General features: G+C 39.4%; 1 protein-coding gene and 1 pseudogene across 1 annotated transcript in view; both read right to left on the bottom strand.

Moving 5' to 3' along the window:
• UBXN2B (UBX domain protein 2B) overlaps positions 1-19,692 on the bottom strand; it is a 38,422-nt gene extending 18,730 nt beyond the window's left edge. The window contains exons 1-3 of the mRNA XM_002710508.4: positions 19,539-19,692; positions 9,782-9,885; positions 291-441 (exon numbers count right to left, since the gene is read on the bottom strand). Coding sequence (XP_002710554.1) covers positions 291-441; positions 9,782-9,885; positions 19,539-19,622 — 339 coding nt within the window. The 5' untranslated portion in view covers positions 19,623-19,692. The remainder of the gene's footprint in view (positions 1-290; positions 442-9,781; positions 9,886-19,538) is intronic.
• LOC127490715 (THO complex subunit 3 pseudogene) lies at positions 9,894-19,201 on the bottom strand (annotated as a pseudogene).
• Positions 19,693-21,356: the final 1,664 nt, after the last annotated feature.

The raw sequence follows: 21,356 nt of genomic DNA, 5'->3' as shown, positions 1-21,356 counted from the left end.
TTTGAAATAAATTTATCTTTTAATTTCATTTTCCACAAATTTCATGAAGTCCTCTCTTATAATCATGCAAAGTAGAACCATTTGGGGAAACTACATGAAATAGGTGAACAGTATGTGAGACTTCTGTCTATACTTTTTGCAAATTTCTGTCAATTAACAGACAGGCAATAATCCTATAACATGAAATATTAAAACAAATATACAATTAGAAAACCAATGTTTGCTTATAAAAGAAGAATAGGAGATCAGATATAGAAATAGTAGGTTTAGTTTTGAAACAGCACACTGACCTTAGATTTGTCATCACTTGAAGATCTTGTAGCTTCATTCAGAGGGACAGCCCCATGCTCCCTTGCCTCTTTGAAAAGTTCATTCACAATTTTCCCAGTTGAAGGTCGAACTATATGTAATCCACGGTATTCATGTTCACCTGAATAAAACCTTTAAACATTATGGTTCATGAAAAAACAAACTCCGAATAACATATGGAAACTAAAGTAAAAAGTTACAGTCTTATGAAATAACTTTTATTTAAAAAGATGCATTCTTTGGGTGGACACTGTGGCAGAAATGCTAAGTCACTGCATGGGACACCCACATCCTGTATTGGACTGAGTGCCTGGGTTCAAGTCCTGCCTCCATTTACCATTCAGCTTCCTGTTAATGCTCCCCCTGCAAAGCAGCAGATTCTCTTAAGTACTTGAGTCTGCCACTCACATGGGAGTCCTAGATGGAATTCTGAACTCTTGGTTTCAGTCTGGCCCCTCTCTGGCTCTTGTGGGCATTTGGGGAGTGAACTGGCAGATAGAAGATCAATCTCTCTCTCCTGACCTCCCTCTGCTTTTCAAATAAATGAAACTGAGCTTAAGAGAAAAGAGGAATTCCTGTAACTTCTATGGAAATATTTAATCCATAATTTCATTTTAAGAAAAAGATTAAATAAGAAACAACTCATGTACTTTCTCACAAAGTTTGCAGAGATTCTGATACCACGTTCAGCACAATACCTGGGTTACTACTTTCCTTCCTTAGCCCCTTGTGATTGTTTATCAAATTCAAATTAGCTTCTTTGGAAAAAGTGGGAGAAAAGTGATAGTCTCATCCGCATAAGAAATCCACTCTCGAGCCGGCGCCGTGGCTCAATAGGCTAATCCTCCACCTTGCGGCGCCGGCACACCGGGTTCTAGTCCCGGTTGGGGCGCCGGATTCTGTCCCGGTTGCCCCTCTTCCAGGCCAGCTCTCTGCTATGGCCCGGGAGTGCAGTGGAGGATGGCCCAGGTGCTTGGGCCCTGCACCCCATGGGAGACCAGGAAAAGCACCTGGCTCCTGGCTCCTGCCAGGATCAGCGCGGTGCGCCGGCTGCAGCGGCGGCCATTGGAGGGTGAACCAACGGCAAAGGAAGACCTTTCTCTCTCTGTCTCTCTCTCTCACTGTCCACTCTGCCTGTCAAAAAAAAAAAAAAAAAGAAATCCACTCTCAGCACAGATCTAGTTAGTAAAGAGACCTCTAAACTTATACAGCCTAAATATCAAATTCTAGACTGTAGGGCTACACATACAAGTTTTACTCCTTAGATATTTTTGGATTGGAAAAAAAGACTTGCTCTATCATACTCCCTTGTATTAATGTAGATTACAATTCTTTGCAGTGAATTAGCTATGTGATAATTAATTTCTACTCTCACTCCAACTTCATACATACTCCTAGTTAATATAAAAGAGCCCTTTTTGCATGAGCAGAACAGTTTTCAATTCACACTAGTGAAAGAAAATCCAACTGGAGAACAAAAGTGGCTATCAGTAGAACAACACTCACTAACTGCATAAGGACGGGGTGGGCTTCATCCTGCCAGGGCTCTGGAAACACTGGGGTCTAAGTTTAACCAGGGCAGGAACCTATGGAAGGCTTTCTTCCAAGTTGCTATCTGCAGGGTCCAGTTCTGCAAGGTTGAACACAGTACCCCCATCGGGTCTTAAGACCCACTCCTGGGAATTTACCCAAATGAAATGAAATCAGCATATGAAAGAGTTATCTGTACCCCCATGTTTATTACAGCTCAATTCACAAAACCTAAGATATGGACTCAACTCAGATGCCCATCAACTGATGACTGGACAAAGAAAATGTGGTATATAGACACTATGGAATGCTACTCAGCCAATAAAAAACAATGAAATCTTGTCTTTCACAATAAAATGTATGCAACTGGAAACCATTATACTTAGTGAAATAAACCAGTCCCAAAAAGACAAATGCCATATGTTTTCCTTGATCTATGGTAACTAATAGAGTACAAAAAAAGTAATATATGAGTGAAATTGACATTTTGAGATTTGATGATTGTTTATAGCCCTTGACTCTACTGTTGAGGAACAGTGTTTTTTTCTTCTTATGATTTGTTGAATTCTTTACTTAGTGTAGTTAATCTTATGAGTATAAAATAAACAAAGTAGATAATTGTAAAAATTAAAAGAATAAGAAAGGTGGAGGAGTGAAGGTGTGAACATGGGTGGGAGGGCAGGTAGGGTGTGGTGGGAGTTATCACTATGTACCTAAAACTGTATATATGAAATACATTACATGAAATTTCTTCACCTTAAAACATACATACAAAGAAAAAAGGAAAAAAGAATTTTAAACTTATAAAAAGTGACAACTGTTAAAGAGAAGGAGCTCAAGAGCAGATGGTTTTAGATAGCAATGACAAACACAGAATTGGAAAACTTCCTGCTGTAACTGTCTTCTATTGTAAGCTTCTTTACTCCTTGATATAACTGTCTAATCTGGCAAAGTAAGTATCATTTACACTAGTCTTAGATTTTTTTATTTATCTTTCATTTTATTTGGAAGGCAGAGACATAGAGATCTTCCATCCCCTGGTTCACTCCTCAAATGTTATAAAAGCTAGGGCTGGGCCAGCATGAAACAAAAGTCAATCCAAGTCTTCAGTGTGGGTAGCAGAGACCCAAGTACTTGAGCCATCATCTGCTGCCTCACAGGGTGCACATTAGCAGGAAGCTGGAAATGAGACCAGACCAGGACATAACCCAGGCACTCCGATATGGAATGTGGGCATCCCAAAGCAGCGTTTAACTACTGTACCCAATGCCTGTCCCAGCTGTCTTGATGAGAAAGATCTTACTGGAAGTCAGCCATAGGAAATATTTACTAGCAATTTTTACAGTCATAGATAATGGTCTTATTACTTAAGAAATCTTTGCCTGCCTCCAAAGTCAGGAAGATACTCTACTTTCCAGAAACTTTATTGTTTTAATTTTTATGTTTTCATCCACAATCCACCTGGAACTGATGTTTGCATGTGGTGTAAAGGGGAGGTCAAAAATTATTCCCCGTATATAAATGTTTATTTTACTCAGAGCCATGCCCCCCAAAAAAAATCTCTCTTCACTGTTCTGTAGTGTCACCTCTGTCTTAAATCACATGGTCATCTAGGATTCCGAGTTCTCCATTTTGGTCCATTGCCTACTCTCAGTCCTGACTCAATCACTGCAGCTTTGACCCAAGTCTTTTTATCCTGTAGTGCAAGTCCTCTACTTTGTTTTAATTCTTCATGAATGTACTATTTTCTTTTTTTCAAGGGAGAGAATTGTTAATTTTTACTGACCATTGATGTAATGATTTTATGCTAACACTAACTTACTAGCCTCTATCTGCAGTGCCAGCATTCTATATATGGGCACCAGTGTGACTCCCAACTGCTCCCTTCCCATCCAGCTCCCTGCTAATACGCCTGAGAAAGCAGTGGAAGATGGCCTAAGTCCTTGGGAACCTTGCACCTAATTAGGAGACCTGAAAGAAGCTCCTGGCTTCCATCTGGCCCAGCCCTGGCACGTTTGGGTGGTGAACCAAAGGATGGAAGAGATCTTTCTCTCTCTCCTTTTCTTACTAAATCTCTGCCATTCAAATAAATAAATATTTAAAAATTTGTCATTTAATTAGTAGAAGGACCAAGAACAAAACACAATTTTTGGTTCCTAAAGCAGTTGGTAATCCTTTACCATCTACAAGTCTCCAAAATTTGGGACTTCTACAAGGTAATATTGTTAATCCAACAAATGCTTGTTGAGTGCTTGCTATATGCAAAGCCACTGTTGTTTGTACCAAGGACACGGCATTGGGTAAAATGCTTTTTGTCTTTTTGTAGCCTATATTCAGGTAGATGATTCATTATTCATGAATAAAGCTATTCCTAAAGCTTTGTATTTTTGTAAAACTTTTAAAATTTTCCTATCAAATATCATTAAAAGCAAACTCCTGCTATTTATACAATGTGGGTCAATATTAGATATTAAAATTTGGTGTATCACATCTTATTTGGATCCTTTATTAATAATATAAGCTACAGTTTTCTAGTTCTGGTTTTACAGTTTTTGTTAGATTTATTCCTAAGCATCTGATATTTTTGAATATAAATGTTATCTTTTAAAAATGTACTTTCTATTTCTTACTTGAACATAGAAATAAAATTGACTTCTCATTTTTGATCTTAAATTCAGGGTCCGATCTTATTAACATACTATTAAATCAAACAGTTTCAATATGGTCTTTTATAGTTTTCTCTGTGTGCAAATAATGAATTTCCTATCTTTCCAATTGTATATTTTTGTTCTTCTATCATTGTGCTAAAACCTCCAGAATAAGTTAAATGAAAATGATGAAAGGGGTTACTTTTTGATGTATTCCCAACTTCAGAAGAAAGTCTCATTATTTCACTGCTGAATGTTTTATTTTCCGCAAGTTAGGTTGTCTGTAGATCTTTCAAAATCAGATTATTTAACCCTTTTAACCTGTTTGTTGCATGTTATGTGTGTGTGTTTTATAAAGATTTGAATAGCAGAGTGAAGGGGGGGGTGGGAGAGAGAGAGAGAAGAGGGAAAGGGAGGGGCAAGGCCTGGGAGAGACATCCATCTCCCATCTGCTGGTTCACTCTGCAAATGGCCACAGTAGCTGGATATAATGCTCTAATGTGGGATGCCAGTTGCAGGGAGCAGCTTGGCTCACTGCCACAATGATGTCCCTGCTGTATGTTTTCTTAAAACTATAAATGTTGTGAGTTTAGCTCCACATATTTTAAACCCATGTTATCAAATGTAGGATAGTTCCATCTTCTGGAGGGACTGACACTTTATCACTATGAAATGTCTCCTCTTTAACTTCAGCAGTGCTTCTCCCTTTAAGAGCTGCTTTGTTTAGTGTTCGCACAGATCATTCCTTTCCTTCCAATTTCTCTAGGTCTTTATATTTACCTTTCTTAAGCTGCATGCAGTTGTATTTGCCTTTCAATCTGCTTTTGTCCTTTAAGTAGACTATTTAGACTATATTTAACATAACTATTGAAATGTTTCAGTTTGTATTTATATTTAGGCTTTATGCTTGTCTTCTATTGAATCACATAATGGTTTTAATTTCCTTAATAACTAGTTACATATTGTACTTTTCTTTTAGATTTTACCAAAGATTACAACGTGCAATATTCACTTATTAAAGACTAATGTAGATTATTGGCCGGCGCCGCGGCTCACTAGGCTAATCCTCCGCCTAGCGGCGCCGGCACACGGGGTTCTAGTCCCGGTTGGGGCGCCGGATTCTGTCCCGGTTGCCCCTCTTCCAGGCCAGCCCTCTGCTGTGGCCAGGGAGTGCAGTGGAGGATGGCCCAGGTGCTTGGGCCCTGCACCCCATGGGAGACCAGGAAAAGCACCTGGCTCCTGGCATCGGATCAGCGCGGTGCGCCGGCCGCAGCGCGCCAGCCGCGGCGGCCATTGGAGGGTGAACCAACGGCAAAGGAAGACCTTTCTCTCTGTCTCTCTCTCTCACTGTCCACTCTGCCTGTCAAAAAAAAAAAAAAAAAAAAAAAAAAGACTAATGCAGATTATTATACTTTCATCACTTTCAATGAAAAAGAACTCAAAATATATAAAATGAATTGTAATGTTAATAGTAAAGGTAAAGCCACTATAGGGTATAAATAGGATAATAGGATAATTTTACACCTATTATTTATTTCTCTTATCTAGCTACATTTTTATCCAAAAAAGAGGAACATACAGGCAAAATTCAACTGATATATTCATAAACTGTTTTGAAATTTGTGGTTCTATTTTCCTCTGAACTTTTTTTCTGGCTCTCTCAAGCCTCCAAAGGAGTTCTTTCTTATAGTAAAAATTTTTTAAAGGTTTTAATGTTTCATTAATTACATTAAATTCAGTCATGATAAGGCTGCTCTATCACTCCATTAAGTACAAGTATTTCTATTGACCATCAATTAATACAGGAACTATTCAGAGGAGTAGTTCTAAGAGAAAAAGGATAGTCTTTTCACAAACACTTTTTAAAAAATAACTAAAAATAAATATAAATTGTTGAAGTATATATCTCCTTTGCCAATCTCTTTACCTCCAAATCCTGAACAACATTATCTGTATTTGGGACCCACCCTTCTCATGTACTCATATCCTGGGGTAAGATTTTGCTTCTGAATTTATTTTATTTAAAGGTTCTATGTTACTTTATTACAGTCAAACCCAAAAGACTTTTTTAGTTATTACTTACTTTCTTAAGTGTTTGAACCCTTCTTCCTTTCCTCAATTCATATGTGAACTCCGTCTTCCCTGGACTTACATGATACCAAAATTGCTTGTTCCTTTGTCCAGTGGGGTTCAACATCTCCTTCCATCTTATTTTCTTTCTCCTTCTCTTTCATAACTAGGTATACCTGGTTCCTTGAATCCCATTCTCCTGTACTTAAACTCATCTGATCATCAAAATATTAAGCCACTCTCAAAGAAAACTTCCAACTCTATACAAAAGATTCTCAAATATTACGTTTTTTGTAATCCCTTACTATTGGCCCAGTTTTCATTTAAAAGCCTCTATTGGAGAGTTCTACTTGAATCCAACTCATCATCTCCAAAACTAAATCTATGTTCTACATATTAATCCTCCCATTTATAATTACATTTTTTGGCATCTGAGAAAAAGAATCTGTAAGTCTTTATTTACTTGCTCCCTTTATCCCATGCCATCATTAAGTTTCTATAACAAATTCCTTCAAAGTTTCTTACATCAATTTCACCCTTTCTTTACCATCCCACTAATAAAACCTAAATCCAGAACTTGCCAACAACAGCTAGAATTTATCAGAGAGTAACTATGTATTTATTTAATCCTCATAATAATGGCTTTGTCCTCACCTTATAGGTGAGAAAACTGGAACTGCAAGTTTAAATAACTTGCCAATTAGCAAAATCTATTAGAACAGAGAGAAAAAAAAATTAGTACTAAGGTGTGTCAAAGCTATTGTCACTAAATCAGTTTTCATCATTAAATTTACATTAAAAAAACCAAACCTATTCGCTTTTCAGTGCCTTCTACACAAATGGTTCTCAAGGTTGTCCATAATGTGGCAGCATCCAAGACTTGCTACATAACTTGTGGGGTCCATTGCAAAATAAAAATGTGAACACTCTTGGTCAAAATATACTAAGGGTTTCAAGACAGTAATAGCCAAGCATGATGTCTAGCGTGAGGTCTTTTTAAAATGGGGGCGCTGTCTACTGTGTCCTTGTTGCACCCTGACTTATCTAACCTTATTTGTCACACTAATCTACCAAAGTTCTGGTTTCTTTCCTGATGTGATTTCTAGCACTGTCCAAAGAGGTAGATACAAAAATAAGCATGATTTTCTGTACTAAATAAAAAGTAGAAACGCAAGGAAACTGGGCAAATGTTGATACTGAACATGCAATCAAAGGAACTATGTCTGTAGTGTTAGAAAACATTGATTACAAAAAAATTGCCAATAATTTATATTATATCTCAAGCAGAATAAACACGGTTTAAATATCAAGCAGCATCTTTTAAGGAAGTTCATCCTTTTGAATATCTAAATAATCCTAGAAATCAAATCTGAGGGACAAGGTCCTAAGAACTGCATTATCAAATTATGATGATTAATAACATTATTTCAGATGGTATAAAAGAAATCCATCCATTAAAAATATCTTGATTATATCTGAATAGCAAAGAAAATACTAATGTTATTCTAAGAACTCAAATATTCTGATTTGCTACACAAAAAGCAGATAAAGTCCTTCCAAATATGCTCAAACTGAAGAACAAATAGTGAATGAGTACATCTTAGCTACAGAAATATACCTTAAGCACTTTCAAAATCTGGATGGAGGAATAATTTAAAGAAGCAGTTAACAAATATATTATATATATAAATAATCAAATAAGAGCTAAATGAAGAGATAAGATATTCAAACAGTGTCAAGATACCAACCTGCTTATTACAAAGGTAAAACTGTACCTTACAATGGAGTGATGTGGTTTTCAGCACCTTAACCAAGTGAACATATCACCAATAGTGGAAAAACCTGAAATCACATGGCTCCTGATGTGATATAATAAATAGCAGACATTATCAGACTTATCTAGTAATCTTGACAAAAATGCTTAGCAAGAAAATCTAATCATAAGGAAACAATGATCTAGAATGTGGGACATTTTATTAGACATCTGGCCTAGACCATGAAAGTCCTAAGTCAGTGTAATAAATCTGATATTATGCAGAACTAAAAAAGGGACAAAAAGGTGGAAAGAATGGTCTAGATTTATAAATCCAAAAGAAGATTATTTTAATGCAGTGCACAGTCCTTGGTTAGATTTTAAATCCCTAAGAGCTATCTGACCACAGACTATGTATTAAGTGATATTGTGGACTTACTGCTAAGTTTTCAAGTTGTAATATGTTATGAAGGTGATAAAGGAGCATGTGCTTATTCTGAGGAGATGCATGCTGAAGTGTCATGATGGACACAATCTTTTCACACAGTTGGGTGAAGAGTGTGCACAAGGGCAATGTTACAGCATGTTAACAACTGGAACACACAGGTGAAGCAGATGCAGTATTTACCCGCTGGACTAATCTTTTGATTTTCTAAGGGTCTGAAAATGGATAAAATAAAAATCTGAGGGAAACTATGTTTTTTCTTTTCATTCAGTTCTAGAAAGATGTGCTATCTTTATTCCCCCTACAAAAAGCTATGATGTAGTAACAATGTAAGAGAAAATAATGTGAATTTTTCAAGTTTTGGAAAATTATACCCTGAGAATGAGATATAATCAGAAAAGATGTTTCTACCCAGGGATGATATTTGCAAAACTAAAAAGATGTTAATGAAATTACTTATGGTGACAAAATATAGCTGGTTCTCATCTATTAAATCTTCTAGATTGTTTCTTTTTATGGTTCAGGAATTTTAACAACAGCAAATACTACCCAGGAGGTCACTTATTAGATGATTCATCACCTGACAGAGCAGAGACAGGGTCCAGAAGCCATAGATTTTCAAATGAAAGGGAAAAAATATCTCATTGAGACTCCAGGGAGGGACTTTAAAGAACCACACAGACACTTGAAAATAACTGACAAACTTGTGAATGAATGTGTCTTTGCAAAAGGGTCTGTAGGTTTCCTAAGATCCTCAATGAGTCTCATGACTCAAAAATATTAAAGAACCACTTTGTCCAAGAAAAATAGTATTCAGATATAATCGCATATAATGCCAACAAAAATATCAGGTACTTCAGATAAGTTTTCCATAAAGGTCTTTGCTTTTTGTCTATAGAAGTTTTAGACCAGGTACCTAAATAACTTGAGAAAATATAATTAAAAAAAAAATCCCTAAGAGTATTTACTTTAACTTGGGATTGGTGAACTAAAAAGAGATATTTGATTTTTTACAACAAAACTTACCGTTGAGGTGGTGTTCGTGGACTCTTGAAGACTGTAGTTTTAGGTCTATCAGACTTGGAAGATTTGCATTTCACTTCATCTTCATATAGTTCTGCCAAGGCCAACTACATAGTAACAGGCTTGTTATTCAGTAGAACACTAGAAATAAGCTCTTCTATGCAGCTTTAAGTTATGACTACACTATTAACTTGAAAATGAGCACTACAGATTTCTTATAAGTTATGTGAAGGCTGCTACTTCTGAGGATGACTTTCCCCAAAATAAACTCATTGTAGCTCTCCATTTAGAGAACCAAAATGCCATTATATACCAGAATAAGTTGAAGTTGGAAAAGTAATTGTTTAATTATTTTCAGTTAACTATTCAACAGTTGCAAAAATCTGTATTAGGCAACAAGCCATTTTAAAATTCGGACCAATTAACTCTCCCACAATTCTTTTACGAATGCTTCAAGACATTTCACACTAATATCAGCTTCTTTCATGAGGATCTCATACAATAACTCCATTCAACTGTTAGAAGTTTTCAAAATCCAAGCACATAAAACAATTTCACAAGTAATGTTTAAAATTTACCAGACATATAAATTTCATCAAAATTAGTTTCTGAGAAATGAAATAATGAATTATATATATGTGTATATATATATATATATGGTTTACATATGAGTTGGAAAATAATAGTACCAAATTATACTCTATGTAACACATCTAGGTATCTTCAAAATAAAACTATATTTGTTCTGTAAGTAGAATTTTGAAAAGTAATCCAAACAGTTCTGTATTACTTTTTTCCCATTTTTGACATCTTTGGACAATTAGCTCAAAAACTTTCCTTAATACTCCTTGTGGCTATTCACTTACAACAGGTGTGTCTACAGTCTTTGGTCTGTCTTCCCTTCTTACAGAACAAATTTTTTTTTGAAGCATAAGAGATAAGAAAAGCACCACCACAAATGCTTTTCTCAGTAGGAAAAGAAGCTCATGGGGCAGTTAATTGAAGATTCTATTAGTCAACTCTTAAAATATACATACAACAAAGCTGAATGACTTCTCATTTTTGATTTTTTTTTTTTTGCCCTCACACATATGTATCAACAGTCATATTTCCAATATGGCAATTTTGCAAGAAATCCAAATTATAAAAGTGCTTTGTTATCTTGGAGGCAGATGATGGCTGAAGCACCTGGGACCCTGCCACCCATCTGGGAGATCCGGATGGAGTTCAAGGATCCTGGCTTTACCCTGGCCCAGCCCTGAATGTTGTGATCATTTAGGGAGTGAATCAGAAGATGGAAGATCTCTGTCTCTCTCCTGTCACTTTGCCTTTCAACTAATTAAATAAAATTTTTTGATGTCAAATGACATCAAATTAGTAAGCACTGGTCAAAGCCAATGGCATTTCAAAATCCCAAAATTTCAGTATGAAGATGTTTCAATGATACAGAGAGAATAAAGTATATAAGGATCTTTTCTCTAGAACTTGATATGTGAAGAGCTTAAATAGAAATCTGAGGCCAGCGACGTGGCTCACTAGGCTAATCCTCTGCCTGCGGCCACCAGTACACCAGGTTCTAGTCCTGGTTGGGGTGCCGGTTCTGTCCTGGTTGCTCCTCTTCCAGTCCAGCTCTCTGCTGTGGCCCGGGAAGGCAGTGGAGGATGGCCCAGGTCCTTGGGCCCTGCACCCCATGGGAGACCAGGAGGAAGCACCTGGCTCTTGGCTTCAGATTGGCGCAGCGCGCCGGCTATAGCAGCCATTTGCGGGGTGAACCAACGGAAGGAAGACCTTTCTGTCTGTCTGTCTCTCTCACTGTCTAACTCTGCCTGTCAAAGAAAAAAAAAAAAAAGAAAAAAAAAAAGAAAAAAAAAGAAAAGAAATCTGAAAAAACAAAGTAATGAGTGAGAATATTGAGAATATGGCAAAAGATTACAAGTACTGGAATTCTCACCCTTACAGTGAAGTTCTTAAAGCTACAGTAAGGATTCATTATAAAGATTATTAGCAACAGAAATCTGTGCTTCAACAAGCCTTCTGGGTGATTCTAATCACAACTCAAGCTGACACCAGATGATATGGATTAATGATACCCAACAGGATTAGGATACTTGTAGCAATTATAACACAGTATCAGACGTTCTTTGTTCAGACACAATATCCACTATCAAGCTGAATCCTTAACCTAGTATGTACTGAAGTTATTTTTTTCTCCAGTCTCCAAATAAGATATATTCATTTAAAAACTTCCATGCCTATTCTACCGTTTCTTACCCTCCCTTCAAACGAGGTATGTTTCAAGCAGTGTCAAGCTTAACGAACTCTACCATATACCCCAAAGAGGTGAGACAAGAAGTCCCCGGAGGACAACCCATCCTGCAGAGTCTTCGCTAGCTAAGTGATTCTGGGGGGAAGGAATAAAAACAGTTCCCGTATGAGTACACACACACACACACACACACACAGGAACAGAATGACACTGGGCAGCACGACAGGAGAATTTTTAAAATTTTTACCAATTTACAAATATTTAGGGAATTCACTAACTCTAAGGGATCATGTCAAACAACACATAGGCAGGCCTCTTCTAGTACCTTCTCTCAGGAATCATTAAGTAGCCCCAACAGCTTCCCAGCCACTGTCATATTTGCCATCTTTTCATCACAGGTAAAACCACAGAAGCATTTTGAGATGTCAAGCCAAGGGGATTACTGGGAACTCACACTGTACCTCCCTTAGCTTGTCTCGTCTCATGTCTCTATTTCAGCAATGTCAACGAAATGATCACCTGATACTGATGCATTTTCCCATACTGGCTAACAGAGTCCACACAGGCCAATCCAGCCTGGAAAAGCATCCGAACACACTAAGTAGTCCACATTCCAGAGGCTGACCACAGCATTGTATTCCCTGGAGCAAAGTATATTTCTCATGGGGCCAAACTTCATACAGATGCAGGTGGAAAGATAGGTGCTGATAGACTGCAGTAACTCAGTTCTTAGTAGCTGTGGATATTGACACAACCGTTGCTATTTGTCAAGAACATGTTACTATCACTGAACCAAATAGTTGACCTCAAACTTGAATGGCTCCTCTGCTTTGGCACAATGTATTCTGGCATCAGTAAAGGTTACCACATTATCCTTGTTGCTGACAGCAATGGTCTGTCTAGGCTCTAGCAAGTATTAATGTTCTCCCCTTTAGTGTCCATGGTACAATACATTCTGTAGTCCTCACATCTCAGATGTGTTTTCTCCAAATGCCATAACAATGATTACTTGGTTCCCAACAAAGCTGGTCAACACTATACCCATCTCCCTGATAATTTTTTATTAAATATTTATTTGAGAGAGTTACAGAGAGAGGTAGAGACAGAGAGAGAGGTCTTCCATCCACTGGTTCACTCCCTAGATGGCTGCAACGGCCGGAGCTATGCCGATCTGCAGCCAGGAGCAAGGAGCTTCTTCCGGGTATTCCATGGGTGCAGGGGCCCAAGGACTTGGGCCATCTTCTACTGCTATCCCAGGCCATAGCAGAGAGCTGGATGGGAAGAGGAGCAGCCGAGACTAGAACCAGTGCCCCATATGGGATGCCGGCACTTCAGGCGAGGGCTTTAACCTGCTGCGCCACAGTGCTGGCCCTGATAATTTTCTTTTAACATTTATTTATTTGAAAGGAAGAGTAACAGAGGGAGATAAACAGGTCTTCAATCCACTGGTTCACTCCGTAAATGACTCAAGGACCAGGGCAGAGCCAAGAGCCCAGAACTCCCATGTAGGTTGTCAGGACCCAAACATTTGGGCCATCTTCTGCTTTCTCAGGCACATTAGCAGAGAGCTGGTTGGAAGTGGAGTAGTCAGGATTTGCACTCCCATACAGATGCCAGAGTCACACAAGCAGAAACTCAAACCACCAGACCACAATGCCGGCACTGACAACTGTTTTCTTTCATCAACTTAGTCCTTGGTGGCTATCTTATTGAAGGACCTTGAGGTTAAGGGACACCTGTCACAGCTCCAGGCTACTGAATACACCTTGGAGCTGTGCATGGGGGAACTTTTGCATCTTGTTGTAGCCCCAGAACGATTCTTTCATCCTGAGCATGTAGTGCAATGGACCATTGCTCACTGAGCTCCACTCTGGCCCACCGCTGAGGGACCAACTGGCTGCCAAGGGCACCACCCAGCTGAGCTCATGGACCCTAACATATATCCACTGCTACCAGGTGGGAGCAGTGCTGGCCTGAAGTTATCCTTAATTTCTCCTCTTCTCCTCTCCACCAACTTCCAACTTATATGGAAGTACAGACTGGAAAACAGAAAGCCTTTTTCTTCCGATCATCTGCTGGGGGAGATCTGGGATGGAAGTATACAACTGAATACCTTAACCAGCTGTTAAAGCACTGTGCATAGATGAACTGAGGCTCACCAGTAAAGACAAACATTCGGAAATACTAATCAACACTGAGCAGGATTTTAGGCTTAATATTGTCACTAACTCATCTCACCACAAACTTTCCCGCTGGTCACTTCCCATGGGGGATGAAGGGGTCAAGAAAAGCTGCTCTTGGGTTGATAACCAAGAGTGATTCACAAGTGTGCAAGTCAGCGGCTCCCAGTGCTGGAGTCAGGAAGGCAACTATGCCGTTTTCCCCTAACGGCACCTGAAATGCTCCCAAGTGACTGAGATCCTGACGAACTGCACAGCATGGCAGTGAACATACACTAATTACTTGTGTCAGTTTCAATTAGTAATGTATCATCCTTTATCTTACCCTGAAAGACTCTTAGAATCACTCTTAAAATAAGCATAGCCATGTTAAAAGTAACATAATTCATCAATTTCCAAGAAACCAGTTGGGGAGAACATTACCCAATTCTTTCAAAATTTTTGATAGAAACTTTATTGACACATCACCATTTTGGTTGTTTTCAAGGGGCTTTACAAATTCTTCAGTCTCACAAAATTCTTAAAAAAAAGATGATATGCTGTAATTGACAAACCAAATTATGTTCATAACAAAATCAGTTCTCTTCCTATTGACCTATCATAGAGTAGAGAGGAGATTTTATGTTTATGGTGGAAACAAAGGCATTCTCACAAGCAGCAACATCTACCAGAGTGTCTAAATCTAGTATTAATTCTACAGACAAGCTGTGAAGTATCAGGTAGTCATGAATCAAGCTATTCTCACTTTTCAAATAAAAAGAAATGGATTTATAGTAAAGAAAAGTTCTATATTTTTAATTTAAATGGCATAAGAATGGACTAATAAGTAAGTTATAGCTCATCTGCCTGAGTCAGAATTCTGAGTTTATTTTGCACTGGTCTTTCAGACATTATTTAATCTTTACAGTAGCACCACTATCGTTGCTTATAAATGAAGGCATGGAGAATCAGAGAGTTAAGACATTTCTCCTAATTTCACACACTATCTAAGGGACAGGACCATGATGGAAACCAAAATTGCTCTGGTCACTAATCCATTTTTCCCAACATCTCATACTGCCTCATGGATACTTATATCTATTTAACAAGATGAGGTATACTACGCTGGTAACTTCCTATTCCTTGATTCTATGTAAGAGCCTGACTTACTATGGGCACTGGAACTATTCTACAGTGAGTTCAATTCATAACCTTACACTAATGTCTCCATTCTCCAAGTTCTCCATCTTATGGACTGCTTATTTTGGCAATCATACTACCTCTTAAAAATACTTTATGATATCAGGAGCAGATGTCATCTTCTTAAAGAGAAATGAGAGGACACTGCAGCAGCCTAAGTCACTAGTGACACTGTCTAAAATCCTTTGTGTGGTTCACAAATCCTTTGTGTGGTTCACGCACCTGCATGGGTGGGTGTGTAGCCACTGTGGGCTCACTCTGGGCATAGATCACCTTGGCATAGAGATGGTGAGCAGTGATTACACCAGCTAAATGATCATACCCTCCCCCTTGCTGACAATAGAGGAGGAGATCTACCACACCCAACACAGGTGTCACCCTGGACTCTTGCACCATACCCATGTTCTGAGCAGAGCTCCCTGACCCCACCCAGCAAACATCTCTGAATAACCACTGAAGGAGCAGACACTCCACTAAGCCACAAGGCATAGTTCTAAGATAAAAGTCATCAGAGGAGAAAGTAACAAGTATTTCCACAAAAGCCTAAAACTAAATGTAGAAACATGAACAAGGAAGATGATAGGATTCCCTCCCAAAGGAAGAAAACACTTCAATTTTAAAATGTGAAGATGAAGAGACTGATAAAATGCCTGAAAAGGAATTTGAAAAAACGGATGATAAAATTACTTAGAAGCAATGAGAAGCAAATTCATGAGTTAAAGAAATCCATAGATGACATGGAAGGAAAATTTTCCCTGAGACAGTGATACTGAAGAGAAACCAACCTAAGTATTAGAAATGAAGACTTCATTATGTCTAATAAAAAACAGTGGAAAGCCTTAACAACAGACTTGAGGCAAAAGAAAGAGTACTTGAGCTACAAGTTAAATCTTTGGAAATATCTTAGGCCAAAAAATGGAAGAAAATTTAGAAAAACTAAAAACAATGTTTGAGATTTATGGGATATTATCAAACAACCGAACAAATGGGTCTTAGGAGTTCCTAAAGGTATGGAAAGAGAGAATGGACTAGAAGGCCTATTCAGTGAAACAATAACAGAAAACTTCCCTAACTTGGAGAAAGAAAGGTACACCCAAGTATACAAAGCACATAGGACCCCTAATAGACAAAAACTAGAAAAGATCTTCACCATGACACATTATAGTCAAATTTTCACAAAGATAAAGAAAAGATTCTAAAATGTGCACAAGAAAAAATGCCACATTACCTTCTGAGGGTCTCTAATTAGTCTCACAGCTGATTTCTCATCATAAACCCTACAGGCTAAGGCAGAATGCAGAGAGTCTTAAAAGAAAAAGACTGTGAATCCAGATTACTATACCCTGCAAGGCTCTCATTTATGAATGAAGGTGAAATAAAGGCTTTGCATAACAAACAGAAATTGAAGGAATTTATCACCACCAACCCAGCCTTACAACTGATGCTTAAGGAGGTGCTACACACAAAAACACAGAAAAATAGTCATCATTATGGAAGAATGTGAAGGGGGCTGACAGGTCAAGCCACCAACTGCTGCACAGCCATCCCAGATAGGTGTCATTTGAGTCATGGCTGCTCCATCTCTGATCTAGCTCCTTGCTGAGGCTTCTGCACCCATGTGGGAGACCTAGAGGAAGCTCTTGCCTCCTGCCTCTGGGTCAGCCCAGCTCTGGCTGTTGCGACTAACTGAGGAGTAAACCAGCAGATGGAGGATTTCTTTGTCTCCCTCCATTTCTCCCTTGCCCCTTCTCTCTCTCTAACTAGGCCTTTCCAAAAAAAAAAAAAAAGACAAATCTTTAAAAAAAAAAAAAAAAAGAAAAGAAAAAAGATGTAAATACCGAAAATCTCAGAGTAAAAGTATAAAGGAAATTCCTAGCAATCAATGGGTTTTCTGCACTGCAAAGGAAACACTTAGCAAAATCAAGCGGCAACTGACACAGTGGGAGAAAATATTTGAAACACTGCAATTGATAAAAGATTGATACCCAGAATCTATAAAGAGCTCAAGAAACTCAAGAAACTCAGACAAACAATTCAGTTGGGAAATGAGTAAAGGACTTGAATAGGTATTTTTCAAAGGATGAAATTCAAATGGCCAATATACACATGAAAAAATGCTCAGAATCACTAGCCATCACAGAAATGCAAGTAACAATCACAATGAAGTTTCACCTCACCCCAGTTAAAATGGCTATCATCCACAAATCAAACAGTAAATGCTGGCAAGGATGTGAGGGAGACGGTACCCTAACCCACTGTAGGCAGGAATGTAAGCTAGCACAGCCATTGTGGAAGACAGCATGGAGGTTTCTCAGAAATCTGAATATGGACCTCCCATATGAGCCACCCATCCCACTCCTGGAAGTTTACGCAAACAAAATGAAATGAATCAACCTAGATGTCCAACAACCAATGAATGGATAAAGAAAATATGGACTATATACATACTTAGCCATAAAAAAAAGAAATCCTATCTTCTAAAACAAAATGGATGCAACTGGAAACCACTATACTAGTGAAATAACCCAGTCCCAAAAAGACAAATATGTTTTCCCTAATCTGCAGTAATAGAGTACAAAAAATATAATGTATATGAGCAAAATTGACATTTTGAGATTATTGTTTACAGCCCTTGTTTCTACTCTTAAAGAATAGTGTTTTATTATTTTTTTCTTCTTACTGTGTTAAATTCTTTACATACTGGAAGGATAAGCTTATGATAAACTTAAAGCACATCATTGTGAAAATTAAAAGAAAAAATAAGAAGAGGAGGAGGAGGGAGGGTAGAGTAGGAAGTATCACTAAGCTCCTAAATTGGTATATATGAAATACGTGAAATTTGTTTACCTTACATAAATTTCTTTAAATATGCTAAATCTAGTTATACCCTATTCTCCAAAAAAGATTTCAAAAAGGTTGAGATGTCATTTACACTTCTATACTGTTAAAAGAGAATTCCTTAATCCAATTAAAATTAACAGTGTTTATCTGAACAAAGAAAAAAAAAATTGGGAAAGCAGGCAGCTCCCAGAATCAGAGAAAGCAGGGAGTAGGAGAGCGCAAACCAACACCACCATCTGACACCATTTATACAAAAAGGGAAGCAAGGCACAGAAAACAACCTAATTGGCTGTAGCTTAGTCAATCACTCAGCCAACTGGTTACAGCTTAACTAATTGACTACAGGGCCTCTTGCAAATAACCAAAGCTGTGTATGTGATTAACTCTACACTGGTTTGCTCTACTGGGCCAGTCCAAATTCATGGCCTCTCACAAATTTTATTCGGCAGTACCCTTAATACTGTCCAGCGCCATGGTGGATCTGCTATCCTATTAACCTCTGCATTCTCCAGAGATTAGCAGTATGTTACATGGCCGGGCGTCAATGTCTGTTTAACATGTAGAATGTTAAGTGTGGCTACACAGTGTTGTTCCACCAAAACCTGGTGATTCAGTCCCATTTATTTTAAATTGTAACTCTATATAGTTGTTTACTTGTTGAATTTAACAGTGACCTTATAAAGAGACAAAAATGCCGAAGATGAGCAAAGTGGTGTCAGCATCCGATAAAACAGGATTCAGTAATGAATGTCAGTGTTCCAAACGAATAACAAACTTTTATTTCCCCGTTTGTTAAATGCAATGTTTCACAGACAGCGGCTTTTACGCCCGTGCTATAACAGCTCTGGACTGAATTGCTTTAGTTCATCCTTTTAAAGGGGGAAAGCTATTTGATAAAAAAGGAACCATTTTTTATAGTTCACAGCATTCAAGACAAGAACAAATGAGAACACACGTTATTACTTGCTAAGCACTTGCTGATGTCCCAATGGCCACAGTAAAGCTTTCTTCTATAGAAGCAAAAACCGGCCAACCACACAACTTGACCGACAAAATGCCATTCTCAGCGGAGAGTTGCTTCTCACACTGCGCACGGGGCGGAAAGGAAACGGGCCGGCGGCGCTAGAGCCTCCAACACCTGTTTCACAAACCACTGGGCAAGACCCGCGGCGCCCAGACACAACTCCGTCCTCAGCCAGGGCCGCGGCCACGGCCAGAGCCGTCCTCGGCCGCGCGGCCGCCAGCCCGCGCCTGCGCCCGCCGCCGCGCTCCCTCCCTCGACCGCTCACTGCACCTGTAAATCCCGCGCGCTCGGGGGCCGTGGGCCGGAAGACCTCCTCTTCTGCTCGCCCGCCTCGGGGCCTCCGCCCTCCGCCATCTTCCGCTAATTCTCGGCGCAGGCCGCGATTGCGCTTCTGCGACTTCGCTTCCGCGACTTCCGGGACTTGTTGCCGGGCAACCGCGGGAAGGGGGCGGAGCCGTACCGTGGGGCCCACGGGAGGGGCGGGGCCATGAGAGGTGCGTGCGTGCCACACCTTTTTCTGCACCTGCAAACCTGTCGGGTCTGCCATTTTTCGTTGGATGTATTGGCACAGAGAATTTCCCCTCAGAGGAGGCTGCTGCACGCTTGAAGACTCCGTAGATGGCCTTAGAGAACAGCATTGACTTACAGGTTCATTTAACTCAGCAATGAGGTTTTATCTGATGAAAATTGCAACCTCACCTTGGGATTGTCAGATTGCCTTACCTTCGCTATCAAGGACTGTATGGTACATTGCTCCCCACAGCGGGAACCTTACCATCAGGACAAAAACTATTAAACCCTTGCATTCAACTGAGATTGATTAAACTCCTTACTCCAAACACTTGTTTGCTCCCACAGAAGCAAAGGTAAAAAGAAATAGGCCTAGTCATTATAAAACTCATAATCTAATGGAGGGAATGAACAGTATAGATAATAAAATGCAATTTGCAACCAAGCTTTGCAGGAAGGTGTCATGAGAGGAATGTGGGCTGTGAAAGGGAATTCTGGTGCTTGCTGTATACACCCCGCTAGGTGCTGGAGCTCAGAGCATACCACCCCAAAATAAACTGTTTTTGCCACAATGATTACTTAAGGCTAAAGATATTTTAAAAAGAACAGGTGTAGGAAGAGTCCACTGACCTTCCTTTTTCTTCCAGAAAGTAAAAGCAGAACTCTTAGGTGAAAATGCCCTCCCAGCTCCAGGAGAAAAGAAATTTTAAAAAATTGTATTTATTTACTTGAGAGAGAGTTACAGAGAGAGAGGTCTTCCATCCACTGGTTCACTCCCCAGATGGCCTTATTGGCTGGAGCTGAGCAGATCTGAAGCCAGGAGCCTGGAGCTTCTCCCAGGTCTCCCACGCAGGTGCAGGGGCCCAGGGACTTCGCCGTTTTCTTTGCTTTCCCATTAGCAGGGAACTGGGTTGGAAGTGGAGCAGCCGGGCCATGAACTGGTGCCCATATGGCTACAGCTTAGTCAATCAATCAGCCAACTGATAACAGCTTAACTGGATAACTGGCTACAGGGTCTCCTGCAACTAACCAAAGCTATGTTTGTGACTTATTAATTAGTTATTTCAAAGAGTTACAGAGAAGGAGAGGCAGAGGCAGAGAGAGTGTGTGTGCACGAGAGAGGGAGAGAGATCTATCTATCTGCTGGTTCCCTCCCCGAAATGGCCGCAACAGCTGGGGCTGGGCCAGGCGGAAGCCAGGAGCAGGAACTTCCTCCAAGTCTCCCACTTGAGTGCAGGGGTCCATGCAATCGGGCCATCTTCTACTGCTTTTCCAGGCCATTAGCAGGGGGCTGGATAGTAAGAGGAGCATCCAGGACATGAACCAGCAGCCATATGGGATGCCACCATGGCAGGCGGAGGGTTAGCCTAGTATGCCACAGGGCCAGCCCCAGGAAAAACAACTCTTACTACCAGAGATGGGAAGCTGAGGTCAAGAGAAATCTGTAAAATTGCCCTTGTTAATCAGGCTCAAATCTTCCTAACTAACTTTTCCATGATTGCTACTTTTTGTTCAACCTACTTTGTAAGCACTTAGCCCTGGCCACTTCTTTGGGTCTTCATTTTCCTATGAAGATGC

This window comes from Oryctolagus cuniculus, chromosome 6 (genome assembly GCF_964237555.1).
Source record: "Oryctolagus cuniculus chromosome 6, mOryCun1.1, whole genome shotgun sequence".
In the NCBI taxonomy this organism is placed as follows: domain Eukaryota; kingdom Metazoa; phylum Chordata; class Mammalia; order Lagomorpha; family Leporidae; genus Oryctolagus; species Oryctolagus cuniculus.
This window is presented reverse-complemented; position numbering and strand designations above follow the sequence as displayed.